Source organism: Lithobates pipiens, unplaced genomic scaffold, assembly GCF_037356315.1.
Source record: "Lithobates pipiens isolate NorthernLeopardFrog02 unplaced genomic scaffold, aLitPip1_a1.2 Scaffold_51, whole genome shotgun sequence".
In the NCBI taxonomy this organism is placed as follows: domain Eukaryota; kingdom Metazoa; phylum Chordata; class Amphibia; order Anura; family Ranidae; genus Lithobates; species Lithobates pipiens.
Genome location: NW_027507874.1, coordinates 2,740,694 through 2,757,337, shown reverse-complemented (window position 1 = coordinate 2,757,337; position 16,644 = coordinate 2,740,694). Strand labels below are relative to the sequence as shown.

The 16,644-nt window shown below is 45.1% G+C and overlaps 6 protein-coding genes across 6 annotated transcripts in view; 2 read left to right on the top strand and 4 right to left on the bottom strand.

Moving 5' to 3' along the window:
* LOC143957110 (uncharacterized) overlaps positions 1 to 16,644 on the bottom strand; it is a 497,982-nt gene that overhangs the window by 178,405 nt on the left and 302,933 nt on the right. The window lies entirely within an intron of this gene.
* Positions 6,933 to 7,607, top strand: LOC143957145 (uncharacterized). The gene has a single exon (XM_077467301.1). The coding sequence runs from the start codon at positions 6,933 to 6,935 to the stop codon at positions 7,590 to 7,592; it is 660 nt and encodes a 219-aa protein (XP_077323427.1). The 3' UTR covers positions 7,593 to 7,607.
* On the bottom strand, positions 8,964 to 9,444 carry LOC143957149 (histone H3). The gene has a single exon (XM_077467304.1). It carries the CDS (start codon positions 9,425 to 9,427, stop codon positions 9,017 to 9,019), a length of 411 nt encoding a protein of 136 aa, XP_077323430.1. The 5' UTR covers positions 9,428 to 9,444; the 3' UTR covers positions 8,964 to 9,016.
* LOC143957165 (histone H2B 1.1-like) lies at positions 11,436 to 11,989 on the bottom strand. Its single transcript, XM_077467318.1, has one exon. It carries the CDS (start codon positions 11,878 to 11,880, stop codon positions 11,500 to 11,502), a length of 381 nt encoding a protein of 126 aa, XP_077323444.1. The 5' UTR covers positions 11,881 to 11,989; the 3' UTR covers positions 11,436 to 11,499.
* On the top strand, positions 12,178 to 12,665 carry LOC143957158 (histone H2A.J). The gene has a single exon (XM_077467312.1). The coding sequence runs from the start codon at positions 12,199 to 12,201 to the stop codon at positions 12,592 to 12,594; it is 396 nt and encodes a 131-aa protein (XP_077323438.1). The 5' UTR covers positions 12,178 to 12,198; the 3' UTR covers positions 12,595 to 12,665.
* LOC143957176 (histone H4) lies at positions 14,856 to 15,229 on the bottom strand. The gene has a single exon (XM_077467328.1). It carries the CDS (start codon positions 15,219 to 15,221, stop codon positions 14,910 to 14,912), a length of 312 nt encoding a protein of 103 aa, XP_077323454.1. The 5' UTR covers positions 15,222 to 15,229; the 3' UTR covers positions 14,856 to 14,909.

The following is a 16,644-nucleotide window of genomic DNA, read 5'->3' as shown; positions in this document are numbered from 1 at the left end:
AGACCAACCTTATCAAAGCAGCTGGGGCAGGGCCCTCAGGTAGGGGATAGGGTAGATGGTGAGGTTCTCGCCCCCTCCCCCTGACTGAGGGTCCTAGAACCCAAAAAGTAGGCCGCTATTTAGGTCTGGGGTCACTGACCCAACCATGGAAGCATCCCCCACCACCTCAGAACTAGTCTTCCTACCCTTTTCCCTCACCCCCCCCCCACCCCTTTTTTTCCCCCCTTCCCTCATCCCTGCTCTCTTTTATGTCTCCCTTTCCTACTTTTCCGTGCTTTCTCTGAGTACAGAAATTTTGGTCTATAAAAGAGAGAGCCGAAGGGACTTATTGAAGCCCCTGATCCATAATACTTTGTAAGTACCCTGCCAGCAGGGGGTAGCCTATTGCCTCCATTTACTTGTCATTAGTTCCCCAGCTCTCAATTTTAGGGCTCTTTCGCCCGCTCCTTATGTCCTTATAGACTACGAGACAGTTACAACAAGACGATTGTAAGACAGGCTAGAAGGGTTTGTTTATATCGTTTCTGTTACATTTAATGTTAATGCAATTTATTTTTTGTTCTCTAAATACTTTTGTTTAGATACCATGCTATTGAGCATGGAGGTATAAACCTGTACAAGATGTATATCTTACTTCCTTTGTCCTCAATCCTTATGCTATGTAATAATGTAAGTTACCTCTCTTCTGTGTTCCCCCCTATCCCCTCTTTTTGTTCTGTATCCTTGATTTTTTTTCTTTTCTCAATAAATCATTTATGAAAAAAAAATTTTTTTTTCGAAAGGCCTCCGAGTCCACCAATTTATATGGCAGTAGTTGGCGGGCTATCAGTTCTGACAAGCCAGCCGTAAACCGTTGGGCAAGAGGGTTATCCGGCGTCATAATTTTTTTACGCTCAAACATTTGGCCCACGGAAGCCTGCCTTTTTCCAGAAAAATGTGAGTATGGCATGATGGAAGGTAGAGTGGAGGACAATTGTGAGGAGAGAGGAGAAGTAGAAGACGAGGCTGGACGGTGAGAGCCTGGAGTGTGGCTTTGTGTGTTCCGTTGCTCGCACTGGGCTCGATGATGGCAGCTCATGTGCCTTCTTAAGGCGGTCGTCCCTAGGTGAGTGTTGGGCTTACTGCGACTTATGCGTTGACTGCAAAGATTGCAGATGGCAACACTATTGTCAGCAGCGGACACGTTAAAAAAAGCCCACACTGCGGAGCCATGTGCCGGCATCCTGGGAGCGCCAGATGTGACCGTACATGGTTGATGACTCGCTCCTGATACATTAGCAGTCTGCTTTGTCCCTCCTGTGCAATGTAAGTTCTTCCTGCTTCTCCTCCCTATCTGCTGGTCCATATCTCCCTCTGAACTCCCCTCCTCTTCCTCCCTTGTGGGCACCCACGTGACATCACTAGACACGTCATCATCGATGTCACCTTCCCCACCGCTATTATTAGAGATCTCCGAGTAGGCAGCAACAGCGGGGACCAACCTCCTCCTTGGGTTGATCTGGGTACTATCGTCAGACTGCTGAGTGGCGGTTGTTGCTACCTCCTCTTCCTGATCCAATGCCAAGAGTAGCTGTGCATCGGAAATGTCTTGATATGGATCGGAAAATAATTCCTGCGACTCAGGCGGCAGGTATATTGTGGTGGTGGGGGTAGTGTCTTTGGGAGTGTTTTTAGTGTCTTAGCCGAACACCCCTGGTTTGGTTCACACAAGAACTTTCTAACGGACCGAAAATTCGTATGAACTTTAGAACCCCATTAAAGTCTATGGGACTCGAACATTCAAAATCAAAAGTGCTAATTTTAAAGGCTAATATGCAAGATATTGTCCTAAAAAGGGTTTGGGGACCCGGCTCCTGCCCCAGGGGACATGGATCAATGCCAATTTTTTTTCTTTTTTTTTAAACGGACGTTTTTTCAGGAGCAATCATTTTAATGATGATTAAAGTGAAAAAAAAAAAAGTGAAATCTTCCTTTAAATATCATGCCTGGGGGGGTGTCTATAGTATGCCTGTGAAGTGGCACGTGTTTCCCGTGTTTAGAACAGTCCCTGCACAAAATGACATTTAACGGAAAAAAAGTCATTTAAAACTGCTTGTGGTTTTAATGTAATGTCTGGTTCCGGCAATATGGATTAAAATCATTGAGAAAAATGGCATGGGTAGCAGCACCCCCCCCCCCCCATTACCAGCCCCTTTGGGTCTTGTACGGATATTAAGGGGAACCCCGTACCCAAATAAAAAAAAAGGAAAGGCGTGGGGCCCCCAGGACCTATATACTCAGAACAGCAGTATACAGGCAGTGCAAACAAGACAGGGGCTGTGTAGGTTTGTTGTGTTAAGTAGAATCTGTTTGTAATTTTGAATTGGTACATTTTTAAAGTGTAGCTCCAGCCAAAAAATCTATTTTTAAGCTTTTTTGGAAAACATAGGGAAGGGTTATCACCACTGTATATTTTTTTTTTGCTATCCGTCTTTTTTCATCTCACTTACTGTTGTCTCCTTCCATTTACAAGTAGGAGACATTTGTAAGTTGGATGTTTGAAAGTAGGGGCCTACCCTATATGCTCTGGAGAAATTTGGGCCTAAGGTGTTGGTGTTGCCACAACACTGTAAGCCCTCAAAGTGACTCTTGGTGGGCGCTGGAGCACCCTGCTGTGAACGATTATATCAAGAATTGTAATTACATGCCATTGGTGAACAGTGGTAGAAAAATTGGGCCTTTGGTGGTTGTGGTGGTGGTGCTGGTGCCACAACACTGTAAGTCCTCACAGTTACTCTTGGTGTGCGCAGGGATGGGCCCTGCTGTGAAATATTAGAAATATGAAATATTAGATCAAGAATTGTAATTACATACACCTGTTAAACAGGTGCTGAAAAATTGGGCCTTAGGCACTGGTGCTGGTGCCACAACACTGTAACCTCTCCCATATACTCTAGTTGGAGTGCAGGAATTAGCCCTGCTGCAAAGCATTGCATCAAAAATTGTAATTACATGCCCCTGTTAAACAGAGGCTGAAAAATTGGGCCTTAGGCACTGATGCTGGTGCCACGACACTGCAACCTCTCCCATATACTCTATGTCAGGGCTCTGCTCGTGTTTCGTGTTATGCGGGCGAATCTGCGTGCAATCTAAGCATCGGCGCGACACTCCTATCCCGCTGCGCTCACGGGACAGAGTCGTAAGAGAAGTCTTCTTCCACCAAGTCAGGCTCACCACCAAGGTACCTAACAGTACAAACAGCCATGACCGTGCCTGCGGGAGAAGCTTCTGCTATGAGATCTGCTCACATCTTGCGGCCCTCACTCAGGCCGTGAAATTCCTCCAGGAAGGATACACCAGATTGGAATAGCAGGTTCAGCATCTTTCCAGTTCCAGTCCCACGGCCACTGCACCTTCTTTGCTTCCTGCTCAACCCGCTTCCCAGCCTGCAATGGTGATGCTTCCACCAGAACCGAAGGTGCCTATCCCAGAAAGATTATCGGGGGACCGTTCTAGGCTTTCCACAACGCCTACCAGATGTATTTTGCTCTCCAACCCAGCCCCTCGGACGCCCGGTCCCCTTTCATGTCTACTGCCGCCATCAGGGGGTACAGCCAGTAGACATATAAGGGGCTCGGGCGTCAGAGGGGCCGGGACTACATGTCACAACTGGGGCCATTTTTAACACATGGCAGCTGCCATTGGAGTGGACCATCTGCCAGCATGCAGAGGAGGGTGGAGAGGTGGGCGGATCCTATGTGTGTGCAGGTTTGGGCCCGCTATCAAGCAGACTCTGCTCCACTCCGGTGTAAGGTGTGTGCTGGCCAGTTGGTGCCAGCAGAGGGACCCATGGAGGAGGAGGAAGTCAGGAAGGAGGAGCCCCCCTGCTCTTTTGTGTGTGCATGTTGGGCCCGCTGTCAGGCAGGCTCTCTTTCAGTACTACAGTGAGCAATGGTGTGTGTGTGTGTGTGTGTGTGTGTGTGTGTGTGTGTGTGTGTGTGTGTCACTGCCTCTACCTGTTCTAATTCCCCCAACTTTCCTGCCCCCTTTTCCACTGTTCTAATGCCCTCCACCTTTCCTGCTGCACCCTCACCAATGACGCTGCCCCCTGCATGCCTCGCTGCCCCTATTCCATGAAACTGATCCCTCCTGTCCTGCTGCCCCCACAAAACTTCACCCTTCAGTTCTTTTTTTTTATTTTTTTATTTTTTTTATTTTTATTTAATAGTATGCGACATACAATGCAGAGGCAACTTCACAGAATGCGTAAAACAGACAGTTACAAACAAACAATACCAAAACATGGGTATCAGAGCCAGTGGCAAGAAAACCTGGGAGTACAAGACATATCACCCTTCAGTTCTGCTGCCCCTGTTTATCCGTCTGTCACCCTCCTGTCATACCCCCCCCACCCCCCCTCCTATCATGCTGCTCTTCTCCTGTGTCACTCCACCCTTCTGTCTCCCTGCCCCCTGCTAACACACTGCCCCCCCCCCCCCCCACACACACACACACACACACACACACACACACACACACACTTGCCCCACTGCTCCTCTACTGTTCCACTTCCCAACTCCTGTGGTAGGAAGAGATGAGACTGGAGGAGGACATGGGATGGATAAACTGGGACTGTGGGAGGAAAGGTATTGAGGAGATGGGACAGGAGGAGGAGAACATGGGATAGAAGAGATGGGACTGGTGAAGGGTGAGGATAAGGGATTGGAACTGGAGTAGGAGTACATAGGATAGAGGGGATGGGACTGCAGGAGGAGGAGGGAGCGTGATGGAGGAATATGGGACTGGAGAAAGAGGAGGAGGATGTGGAAAGGAGTAGATGGAACTGGAGAAGGAGGAGGAAGATGTGTAATGGAGGAGATAGGACTAGAGTAGTAGGAGGAAGTGAGATGGAGGAGATGGTACTGAAGTAAGAGTACATGGGATGGAGTAGATGGGACTGCAGGAGGAATGGGATCGAAGTGATGGGACTAGGGGAGAGTTTGGGACAGTCAATGAGGCCCGCCGCAAACTTTTGGCCGCGTTTGCGGTTCACGAAACGTCCTGTCGGAAGTTTGTCCATCTCTGTTTACAGTAGCGCTCAATAATAGGGCACTATTCCTCCCCCTGATACCAATGATGGAACACTATTTCTCCCACTGATACCAATAATGGGGTACTATTCATCCCAATGAAACCAATGATGGGACTCTATTCCTCCCACTGACACCAATGATGGGGAGCTATTCCAACTGACAATAACAATAGGGACATAATCACTAACACTGAAAATGGGGCTCTATTCCTTCTACTGACACCAATGAGGAGTCACCATTCCTCCCACGGACACCACACATATAGTGTAGGGGCATAATTCCTGCCACTGAAAACAATGATGGCACGCTATTCTTCCACTAACACCAATAATGTGCTTTTTACTCCCCCATGAAGTCTGAAGAATAGTGAACTGGGCTTTTGTATAGAAAGATGGGAGACCCCTGGCCATAGAGAGAAATCTATCAGTATAAATGACCAAGATTTACTATCAAGATTTGACACACCATAGACTATAATGGGATTTGCCACACAGTAATGATTACTGGACTGAACTTTGGGGGTATGAAATGTTAATGGAGTATCTCTTTGGTAAAATAATAATAATAATAGAAATAAATGATTTGTTCATCTTTATAAAGTATATTTTCTAAGTAGGCTATATAGCTGTGTAGTAAAATGTGTCAATAAACTTACTCAGAGTATTTGAATGATGACAATATATTTATCATGATGAAATAATGATACATAACCACCAGAACAAACTACTTACTAGTCTGCTGTGTAATGGCTACAAACTTACAGTTGTCACAATGAGCAATTCATGATAAATAGTACATGAAATATGACCTGTTCTCATCAGATGACACCTTTGTATCTCTAAAGCCCCGTACACACGAGAGGACTTATGTCCGACAGACTTCCGAAGGAGTTCTGCCGGAGTTCCGACAGAGTTCTGACGGACTTTTCGACTGAGCGGACTTGGCCACACACAATCACACTAAACTCCGACGGATTCGAACGTGATGACGTACGACTGGATTTGAATAAGGAAGTTCATAGCCAGTAGCCAATAGCTGCCCTAGCGTCGGTTTTAGTCCGTCGGAATAGCATACACACAAGCAAATTTTTCGAAGGGACCGGGTCCGGCGGAGTTCCGTCGGAAAAATTTAAAGCATGTTCCATATTCTAAAGTCCGTCAAACTTTGGTGAATCAAAAGTCCGTTGCAGCCCACACACGATCGAATAGTCTGACGGAATCAGTCCGTCGGACTTTGGATGTTGAAAAGTCCGCTCGTGTGTACGGGGCATAACAATCTCCCCCATCACATCACACAAGGATCTCATGGCACCGGCTGATGTTTTTGTTCCCGGCTCCTTCTACTCAGCTATAGATGAGCAGAGTTCTGTATTAGAGGGAAATGTTTCCTGATCTTCACTCTTCACTCATCTAATGTGAAGATGATTGTAGTGGGGGATGTGAGAAGATTGATTTCTGATGAGAATATGTGTAGAAAAGCAGGTAGAAGGAAGAATGGGACACACACTCGGGAGGATGGATGTGTTTGCAGCCTCTGTGTTCAGCCTCCTGAGCAGATAATGAGAGCGGTAAGTGACAGATCGGTAAGTGACAGTCCAGTGAGCAGATAGGATCCCCGATGAAGATTGGACATCCTTCTATTTCTTATTATAATCGTTTTTCTCTCTGCCAGGGAAACACAACAAGCGAGAGAAGATTCCCCAACACTGGAGTGACAGTCAGTGGGTGTGTCTAAGGTGTAACCAATAGCAGTGCAGAAGGCAAGTTCTTATCAACCAATAGTAGTGCAGAACGTCTCTATATAAGGCATAAGGCCACACATACACGGTATTGATCTATTTTCAAAACTTGATTGAGAATCATGACTGAGACTGAGAGCACACCAGCCGCCACTCCTCCAGCGGAGCCCGCCGCCAAGAAGAAGGCGACTAAGAAGGCGGCAGCCGGAGGAGCCAAGAAAGGCAGCAAGAAGCCGTCCGGTCCCAGCGTGTCCGACCTCATCGTCACAGCCGTGGCCGCTTCCAAGGAGCGCAGCGGGGTCTCCCTGGCCGCCCTCAAGAAGCTCCTGGCCGCCGGAGGATACGATGTGGACAAGAACAACAGCCGCCTGAAGATCGCCATCAGGGCGCTGGTGACTAAGGGGAGCCTCGTCCAGGTCAAAGGACATGGAGCCTCCGGATCCTTCAAGATCAACAAGAAGCAGCAAGAGGGCGACAAGGCCAAGAAAGTCACCATCAAGAAGAAGCCATCGGCTGCGGCCAAGCCCAAGAAACCTGCGGCCGCCAAGAAGCCAGCCAAGTCCCCCAAGAAGAAAGCCCCCAGCAAAGCAGCCAAGAGCCCCAAGAAGGCCGCCAAGAAACCGGCAAAGGCTGCAGCTGCTCCCGCCAAGAAGGCGACAAAGAGCCCCAAGAAGCCCAAAGCTGCAGCCAAGCCGAAAAAAGCCGCCAAGAGTCCGGCTAAGAAGGCGGCTAAAGCCAAGACAGCAGCCAAGCCCAAGAAGGCCGCTCCGAAGAAGAAATAATACCTCCCTCATCTGCACCCCCCAAAGGCTCTTCTCAGAGCCACCCACCTCCTCCTAACAGAGCTACACCTACCTACCTACATCCACCAGGGGCCTCATAGACTTTACACACGTCTAGATGAGATGTTCCCATCACACATTGTACATTTGTCCCTTGCAGGGAATCCTCGATTACATTTTATGATAAATCCCACAAATGATCACTAGAGATCCTGTAGATCGGAAATCCCTCCTATAAAGGATTTTTCCAGGGGCCCCATCCCACCCACATCTGACATGTGCAGATAGGAGACCTGGAGGTTTTCCCGCACACTGTCTGTGTGTGTGTGTGTGTGTGTGGGGGGGGGGGGGGACATTCACACTTTAAATATTTCATGTGATCGGTAGAAGGGAAATCGTTGTACTGATCGGGAATGTTAGAATGATCAGCAACAAGAACATTGTGTTATGCGGAGATGGACCCTCCACTGTCAGAATTCCATATTTTGTCACCCAAAATATGAAGAGGATTAGCAGCCCCGGTGTCACGTACAGGTTAGAAATTTTCTCCCGGCTCCCCGTATGACGACAATAGTCTTATTGGCTGATCGGTTCGGAATATATGTAATTTGTCGCAACAGATAGTGTGTGCGAAACACCCTCCACTAACAGTACAGATCACCATCTGCTGATTGGCTGACATAAAATAATTTGACCCTTGGAATGAGAAATGTACAAATCTCTGCAGGGTGCCAATAATTGTCTTCTGTAATTATGAATGAGAATAAAGAAGAGAGTGTAAAATGTGCTGATGGGAAGGTGTAACAATGTGATCGGTGTGTGTGTGGGGGAGGGGAAGATTGGAGAAAGTTGTAGAATAGCAGAGAGATTGCTGTGATAGATCGGGGAGAGGAAATGTCTTCTTCCTACAGAAGAATGAATAGTGAGTGAGATTTCTTACTAGTCAGTTGTATGATTTATACACCGGAGCTGAGAAAGAGGTGATCCCGGGATCTGTGTAGAGGAGGAGAGGAGAACACATTTCTTATATCTTGAACACATATATATATATATACAGATATCACATATCTTGAACACATTTCCTTTCCCCGATCTGGTAATGAGATAAGTATAGAGAATCTTTCTAGGAACTTGTCTTCCTCTCCTATATATTAGGACATTGTATTATGGTGGGAAGAGATCGGCAGGAGAAAAGCTCTTCTTCCTAGAGAAGTGAGAATTGTTACTTTGTAATCGTCTTAGAAATGTTAGAGATCCGAGTGCAGAGAAGAGTGAGAAGAAAGAAGTGATGTGGTGGGAAGGATTTGTATGATGTAGTGGAGATGAGATAGTATGGAGCTCTCTGTGAGGAGGATGTGGTGGCTCTGAGAAGAGCCTTTGTTGTGTGGGGTGGGGTGGCGATGAGGAGGTCGGTGGGGGGTGTATTAGGCCCTCTCTCCGCGGATGCGGCGTGCCAGCTGGATGTCTTTGGGCATGATGGTGACCCTCTTGGCATGGATGGCGCAGAGGTTGGTGTCCTCGAAGAGTCCTACGAGATAAGCCTCAGAGGCTTCCTGCAGAGCCATGACGGCAGAGCTCTGGAAGCGCAGGTCGGTCTTGAAGTCCTGGGCGATCTCTCGGACGAGGCGCTGGAAGGGCAGCTTGCGGATGAGCAGCTCGGTGGATTTCTGGTAGCGGCGGATCTCTCGGAGAGCCACGGTGCCGGGCCTGTAGCGGTGAGGCTTCTTCACTCCGCCGGTGGCCGGGGCGCTCTTGCGGGCGGCTTTGGTGGCCAGCTGCTTGCGGGGAGCTTTCCCTCCGGTGGACTTACGAGCGGTCTGCTTGGTTCTTGCCATGGCTGATCAATGCTTCCTATCTCCACAAGGAATACAAGTGTGAGAACACGGGCTGTGCGGCGTCTATTTATACACATAGCTGCCTTCTGATTGGACAACTAAAACACACCCCTTTTCATGATTGGTTTACTTTTTTTTTTTAAATGTCCGCCAAGATCTGTCTGTTATCTGTGTTAGTAGAGTTACCTTCTTTGTGTGTGGTGGGGGAGGGGAGTTCCTCCACATCATACAATGTGTAAGAATTAGGAGCTCTGACATTGGACTGCTTGTCTCCATAATAAACGAGATGACAGAAAATTCTCACTGATCGGATTATTCCGTTCTTAGTGAATAACAAGTAGAAAGGTGACTTGTAAAGCTTGTTCCGTCCAGCACAATTCTGTACTAACATGGAGGGACAGATCGCTGAGCAGACAATGAATCTTGTCCCCCCAGCACATCTGGGATCGGTCAGTGTTTTCATTGGTTTCCATCAGATCCATGTGGATACAATTCAATTAATCGGCTCCAATGTATCCTCTATGGAAGAGCAACACCGACATCTGCTGGTGACAAGAGAAATGGCTTCTGTGCTGGGATCTAGAAAGCGCTACCATAAGATTTCGTTGTTTTCTTTCAGAATCCCACTTATAGGAAAAATAGATGATTACAACGTGATCTTTGGGAACAGCATTAGAACTCATACCGGGAAATTGGAGGGAATGGCGACATCTAGATTGCATAATTAATCTGATGAATTTGCATTAAGGTTTTGTCAGAAAATGCACTAAAAACATTATTTGAACCATATTGCTCACCATATCTTCATCATATTTACTTTAAAATGAAATCGCAGCTCTGATATGGTGTATGTGTTCTACAAGAACCTTTTTGTCCTGTTGGGATGATGGGGGGTGTCGGGGATTTACTTGGCGCTGGTGTGTTTGACTTTAATACTAATTATTATAACATTAATATAATACAGAATATATATAATGCCAACTGTTTACACAATTCTTTACAAGAAAAATGGTCACAGTAAAATCACAATATATTTCAATACACAAGTATCAGGAGGACCCTGCTCATGGAGTTTACAATCTAAAGAAATGCTTTTATAATGAATAATTAGAAATCCTTATCAGTGTAAGCTTTAGAAACATTGAGATTGCATTATGTTTGCCCATATCTCAGCAAATTAGATGACAGAGGGAGGGAGTTAAGAGGATTAAATGTACCCTGTAACCGTCACTTTCCAATCAGAGGCACCTGATATTTACCAAATACTCCCTTTTATTTTTATTTTTTTTATTAGAGAAAAGACACACACACACACTTATATACATAGAGAGATACAGAACAGGAAAGTCAATGTGTGCCCAGCTGATGATCTAAATCCCCCACCCATCTAAGGTGAGATGATCATGTATAATAGTTGGACTCCCATGAAGAAAATAAATGCTATATGACATTTGAATAAAACACAATGTGATGTATAAGTAATATTTCTAAGCAGATGATCCCTAAACGATTTCGTAAAAGTAAGCATCCCCTTTTATGTGTCTCTGCAGACATTAGCATGCTTTGTGCAGTCTTACATAATCCATAAAACAGAAAGTAAACGTGTAGGTAAAAATTATGTATACAAAATAAGATTATATACGTGTCATCCTTATATAAATAGATATCCGCTTTCAATTTACGAATAAAATAAAAAAAAAAGTACCATGTGTTCTCTAAGGAGGAGCAACACTGACACCTAGTGGTTATGAAAATGCATGTCTTCAATACGAAGCTATGGAAAGATATGCAATGTGATTGGATGGAAATACAAAATCAGGGATTTCTGAATAAAGGGAATCTGCAACACCAGCTTGTATTGGGAGGGATTTCTTACTATAACACAGCGTCAAATGTCCAACTTCATTAGATTGTACAATTGTTATAATCGGTTGATTTTTTTTTAATTTAATTTATTTAGAATTTTTAATTGCGCTAAAATGTGATGAGAGCTCATTGATGGAAATGGTGGGCGGCTCTTAGAAGAGCCTTTGTGTCTTGTGTTGGGATGATGATGATGGGGGGATGGGGGATTACTTGGCGCTGGTGTACTTGGTGACGGCCTTGGTGCCCTCGGAGACGGCGTGCTTGGCCAGCTCTCCGGGCAGGAGGAGGCGGACGGCGGTCTGGATCTCCCGGGAGGTGATGGTGCGGCGCTTGTTGTAATGAGCCAGGCGGGAAGATTCGCCGGCGATGCGCTCGAAGATGTCATTGACGAAGGAGTTCATGATGCCCATGGCCTTGGACGAGATGCCGGTGTCGGGGTGGACCTGCTTGAGCACCTTGTACACGTAGATGGCATAACTCTCCTTCCTGCTCTTCCTCCGCTTCTTGCCGTCCTTCTTCTGGCTCTTGGTCACGGCTTTCTTGGAGCCCTTCTTGGGCGCCGGGGCGGACTTGGCTGGTTCAGGCATGATAAGGGTTAATGTGATCTCCGCTGTGTGGAGGGAATGTGTGCTGGAGCCGCCCTCATGTGCTGCTTTTATAGGCGTCCTATGCAAATGAAGTCTCCTCCCTCCTCACGCTTCTATTGGAGGATTCAGTCATGTGGTGGGGAGGAGTGTTTTGCTTCCCTTGCTCGTTTACTGATTGGTGTAGAAACAAGTCAGAACATAATTGGCTGGCTTGGAAATTAACCAACCACAGTGTGTGATGTCAGAGCATTGACTGTATAAATATAAGGAAGCTGCAGCAAAGTGCGATCTTTAGCAGAGTAACAGAAGAATCTCACAATGTCTGGCCGTGGAAAGCAAGGAGGCAAGGTTCGGGCTAAAGCCAAGACCCGATCATCCCGGGCTGGTCTGCAGTTCCCAGTCGGCCGTGTTCACCGTCTGCTCAGGAAGGGCAACTATGCGGAGCGGGTCGGGGCCGGAGCTCCCGTCTATCTGGCCGCCGTCCTCGAGTATCTCACGGCTGAGATCCTGGAGCTGGCCGGCAACGCCGCCCGCGACAACAAGAAGACCCGCATCATCCCCCGACACCTCCAGCTGGCCGTCCGCAACGACGAGGAGCTCAACAAGCTGCTGGGCGGCGTCACCATCGCCCAGGGAGGAGTCCTGCCCAACATCCAGGCCGTGCTGCTGCCCAAGAAGACCGAGAGCCACAAGGCCGCCGCCAAATCCAAGTAATCCCGACAACTCCTTTCTACTCCCAAATCCATTCATTTCTACAACACAAAGGCTCTTCTCAGAGCCCCCCACATCTCTCTACAAAGAGCCCCCCACACACCCCTCATTGTGTCTACCACATCGCATGCAATCAGCCCTCAATTGTCTGCATAGCTTTACACGGGAAATACATTCTTATTTATTCACACTTCTAGTACAGGAGATCTGTACAGGGAGGACAATTACTACATATAAAGAGCCTGCAATGTATTATTGGAGGACCTGGTCCTCTTATAGGGACTGATCGGCATTGTCCTTCAAACTAGTTCTGCCGAATCTACAGATCAGAAATGGTAAAACAATCATCCTCCGACTGATCGGGAACACAGATCTCAGAATGTTCCTATTATGCCGGGCGGGGTATGGAACGGATTTCACTTCATTTTAAATAGAATCTCAGATCGGCTAATCTGACATAGAAATGTAACGAAACAAAATTTCAATTCTTCCGGGGAACATTCCAGACACTTGATAAACGCGCTGACATAATATATTTCCCGGGGTTTACAGAATCCTAGAGAATGTTTTCTATAGAGATCAATGAAAAGTACAGAACAAGCATTTTCTGATTGGCTCATATTTCAAACTGCTACATTCCACATTTGACCGCTAGAGTTCTTTAGAACGTTACGGACAAATAATCAGCCCATTTATACCGCCAAATCCGACCATTATCTGAGAAATATCATCAGCGCTTTGTTTCCAAACTGATTCATCGATTAGTCTGGAATGGAAATCGATTCAGAAGATTGTTGAATGATGTAAAATATGTTCTCTGTTACTAGATTTCTAAAAAGTGAAAGGACTGGTAGAAAACATGACACTCCCAGATACATATGTACAATGAATCAATAAAACAAACAGATCGGTATCCACTGTAAGGAGAAATCAGCAAAATATTAACAATGTTTCTAAGTAATTATCTACAAAGTACTGAATGGTTTTATCTTAGAAACATAAATGACCCCCCCCCCCCCCCTTTCTTTAGTAATCTGTTACAAATATTAACTGGTGATTTGTTTTCTCTCCGAAAAAGAATTGGAAGAATAGGTTTGTCATGAGATCTGTATAGGATCATGGGATTGGCCTCTATCAGATGTAGCAGTAACAGATTTCCCCCATATTACATTTAGAGAATATATATATAATGTGAATGGACTGGTAGAAATCATGACACTGCCAGATATATAAAAGTATGTACAATAAAATACATAATCAGATCTGCATAGGATTATGTAACTGAAAAAAAAAGATACAAATATGTACTATGAATCAATACAGACAATATTGCGCTTCTGATGAATCACATCGGTTTCCATTCAGCAAAATATTTAAAAGCTTCTAAAATGAATAGAGCCGCCCTTCTCATCTCCGCTCAGCTTTACACCCAGGAAGGAGAGATGTAGGAATAAAATGCATTTCTTTGTTTCCTTTTCAAAATAATCTTTAGAAATATGAAATATTGGAACTGGTGTTAGGGAGTGTTAAAGATTCATGTTTTCCATGTAATCTCCAGGTACACGTGAGATCTGCTTTACCAAAGAGTCGTAAGAACACAACAAAATGATCTATCCAATGTTGTATCTAATTGGGTAGAGAGTTGATCTTCAAGACTGTACAATCTGTACTCCGGATGAAATATGAAAACTTCTTCCACCCTAACAAATGAACGAATCCGATGATAATTGTACAAAAATCCTCCATCCGTTTCCTGCTGAGATTTGGCGCTACAATAGATCTGGTTCTCTGGATGGAACGTTCTTAGGACCCATACACGCTATTCGATTGTTTATCAAAACCATACAATAAGAGATTCAACCTTAAGTTTCAATTTGTATACAAATCAGGCAGGCCCTTACCCTGCATGGTTTCGGTAAATCTGAAGAGAAATATCTGCAGAAAATCGAATCGTGTGTATGGGGCTTTAGACTTAGGGGAGAAATGTCCAGCTAAAGCTGATCCGATCCCAGTTCTGGACGTTTCCCAACAAACCAAAAAGGCTGTTTGCGTTGAATCTTTAATAGGCCAATTAAAAGCAATCACCCCTTTCATCTCCTACAGTGTGATCACACTTAGATCGCCTATATAGGGCGAATGTCACGTGGCCAACCCCCAGAACAAACCCTCCCGCTACAGAAGTGTGTACGACGCGTCATTTAGATTTCATTTACTTCTACTAATAACGTAAATAGCGGTATGTAGTTCTTTGTATGAGAAGGTGGGTGGCCCTGAGAAGGACCTTTGTGTAGATGAAGTAGGTAGGTGTCTATGAGGGTTTAGCCTCCGAATCCATAAAGCGTGCGCCCCTGGCGTTTGAGAGCATAGACGACATCCATGGCGGTGACGGTCTTCCTCTTGGCGTGCTCGGTGTAGGTGACGGCATCGCGGATGACATTCTCCAGGAAAACCTTCAGCACTCCGCGGGTCTCCTCATAGATGAGTCCGGAGATGCGCTTGACACCCCCTCTGCGCGCCAAACGTCGGATGGCGGGTTTGGTGATGCCCTGGATGTTGTCCCGGAGCACCTTCCTGTGCCGCTTGGCGCCTCCTTTCCCCAGACCCTTCCCTCCTTTACCGCGACCAGACATGACGACTATTTCCTGCGCCAATAGGAACTGAGCTCAGCCGTCTGCCTGCCCTCCTTATATACAGCCTGAGCGGACCTGATGGAAACCTTCCTGGGAAAGAGGCGGAGTCACACCCATCCATTACAAAATAATAGACAATGTCATTCCTTTATCAGGCTCCTAAATATTCTGTTGTATTCCGATACATTAATGCAGCAGCAATACATTTCCAGAAGATGAATTTCTTCTTTATTCTCAATTATTTTCTATTCATACCTGGAGATTACACCGAGAATACGAAGATTTAACTCTTCATAACAGAAAAACAATCAGCAGTTTCAATTGTTCATAGTAATTCTATATTTATAAAACATCATTTTGAAAACGAAACAAAGAAACACATTGCTTCTGACGTCTCTCCTTCCTAAGGATGTGCGGACCTGATGGGAGACAGGAGGAGAATGGGCGGGTCTAGTCATTTATTACACAGCATAGAATTTCATTTAATTAGAAGCTTTTCAATAGATTGCTGAATGGAAACTGATGTGATCCATCAGACGCACAACATTATCTTTATTGATTAATTGTACATATTTGTCTGGCATGCCATGATTATTACCCATTTCTACCAATAATGTCATATTTATCGTTCTTTGTACAGGAAGCGCAAAATATGTGCAATCTGCTATATGTATAAATTATATATCAGACAGAGAGTGAGAGAAGGAAATATATATATATATATATATATATATATATATATATATATATATATATATATGTATATATTTCCTTCTCTCACTCTCTATATTTCCCCATTTCGTTTTCTGAATTCTGAGGACTTGGAATAAAAAAGCACATATGGAAATGTTTTATATTATTCAATAATCTTCTATTTATTCCGGACTAATGGATGAAAAATAAAGCATTGATGATATCTCTCGGATAAATGTCTCATCTGATGATCTCAGTGTCGGATTTGGCGGTATAATAGGGCTGAATATTTCTCTGTAACGTTCTTCACTATTCAGGCGAGGAAATTTGAAATCAGGAATTTGAAATCCGAGCCAATCAGAGTTGTGGGCGTTTCCTTCATCAGCCATTAATGTCTTTCTGATGAAAATTTCAAAGAAATGTGTTCAGAGATCTTTCTCGGTTTTCAACCCAGAAAATACTTTTTCTATAGACTTTTCATTGATTTCTATAGGAAGGGGGTGAATAAACCTCCCTTCTATTCCCATCCTGATTCTAGATTTATCGCGGAGATCATCTCCACTTTCTGTCTGTATATACATCCCCTATTCACCTCCTTGTACTGCACACACACCCCACATTCTCTAGCAGGGCGGATTCTCTATTGTGAAGTAAGAGAAAAAGATTAGAAGAAATGTGACATTCATATTTCTAATGGATTTATTATTTTTGGTTAGATAAACTGCCCGAC

What these genes read in the sequence shown, in the direction of transcription:
- LOC143957149 (XM_077467304.1), bottom strand. Translation starts at nt 9,427, where the DNA reads ATGGCAAGAACCAAGCAGACCGCTCGTAAGTCCACCGGAGGGAAAGCT.
- LOC143957165 (XM_077467318.1), bottom strand. Translation starts at nt 11,880, where the DNA reads ATGCCTGAACCAGCCAAGTCCGCCCCGGCGCCCAAGAAGGGCTCCAAG.
- LOC143957145 (XM_077467301.1), top strand. Translation starts at nt 6,933, where the DNA reads ATGACTGAGACTGAGAGCACACCAGCCGCCACTCCTCCAGCGGAGCCC.
- LOC143957158 (XM_077467312.1), top strand. Translation starts at nt 12,199, where the DNA reads ATGTCTGGCCGTGGAAAGCAAGGAGGCAAGGTTCGGGCTAAAGCCAAG.
- LOC143957176 (XM_077467328.1), bottom strand. Translation starts at nt 15,221, where the DNA reads ATGTCTGGTCGCGGTAAAGGAGGGAAGGGTCTGGGGAAAGGAGGCGCC.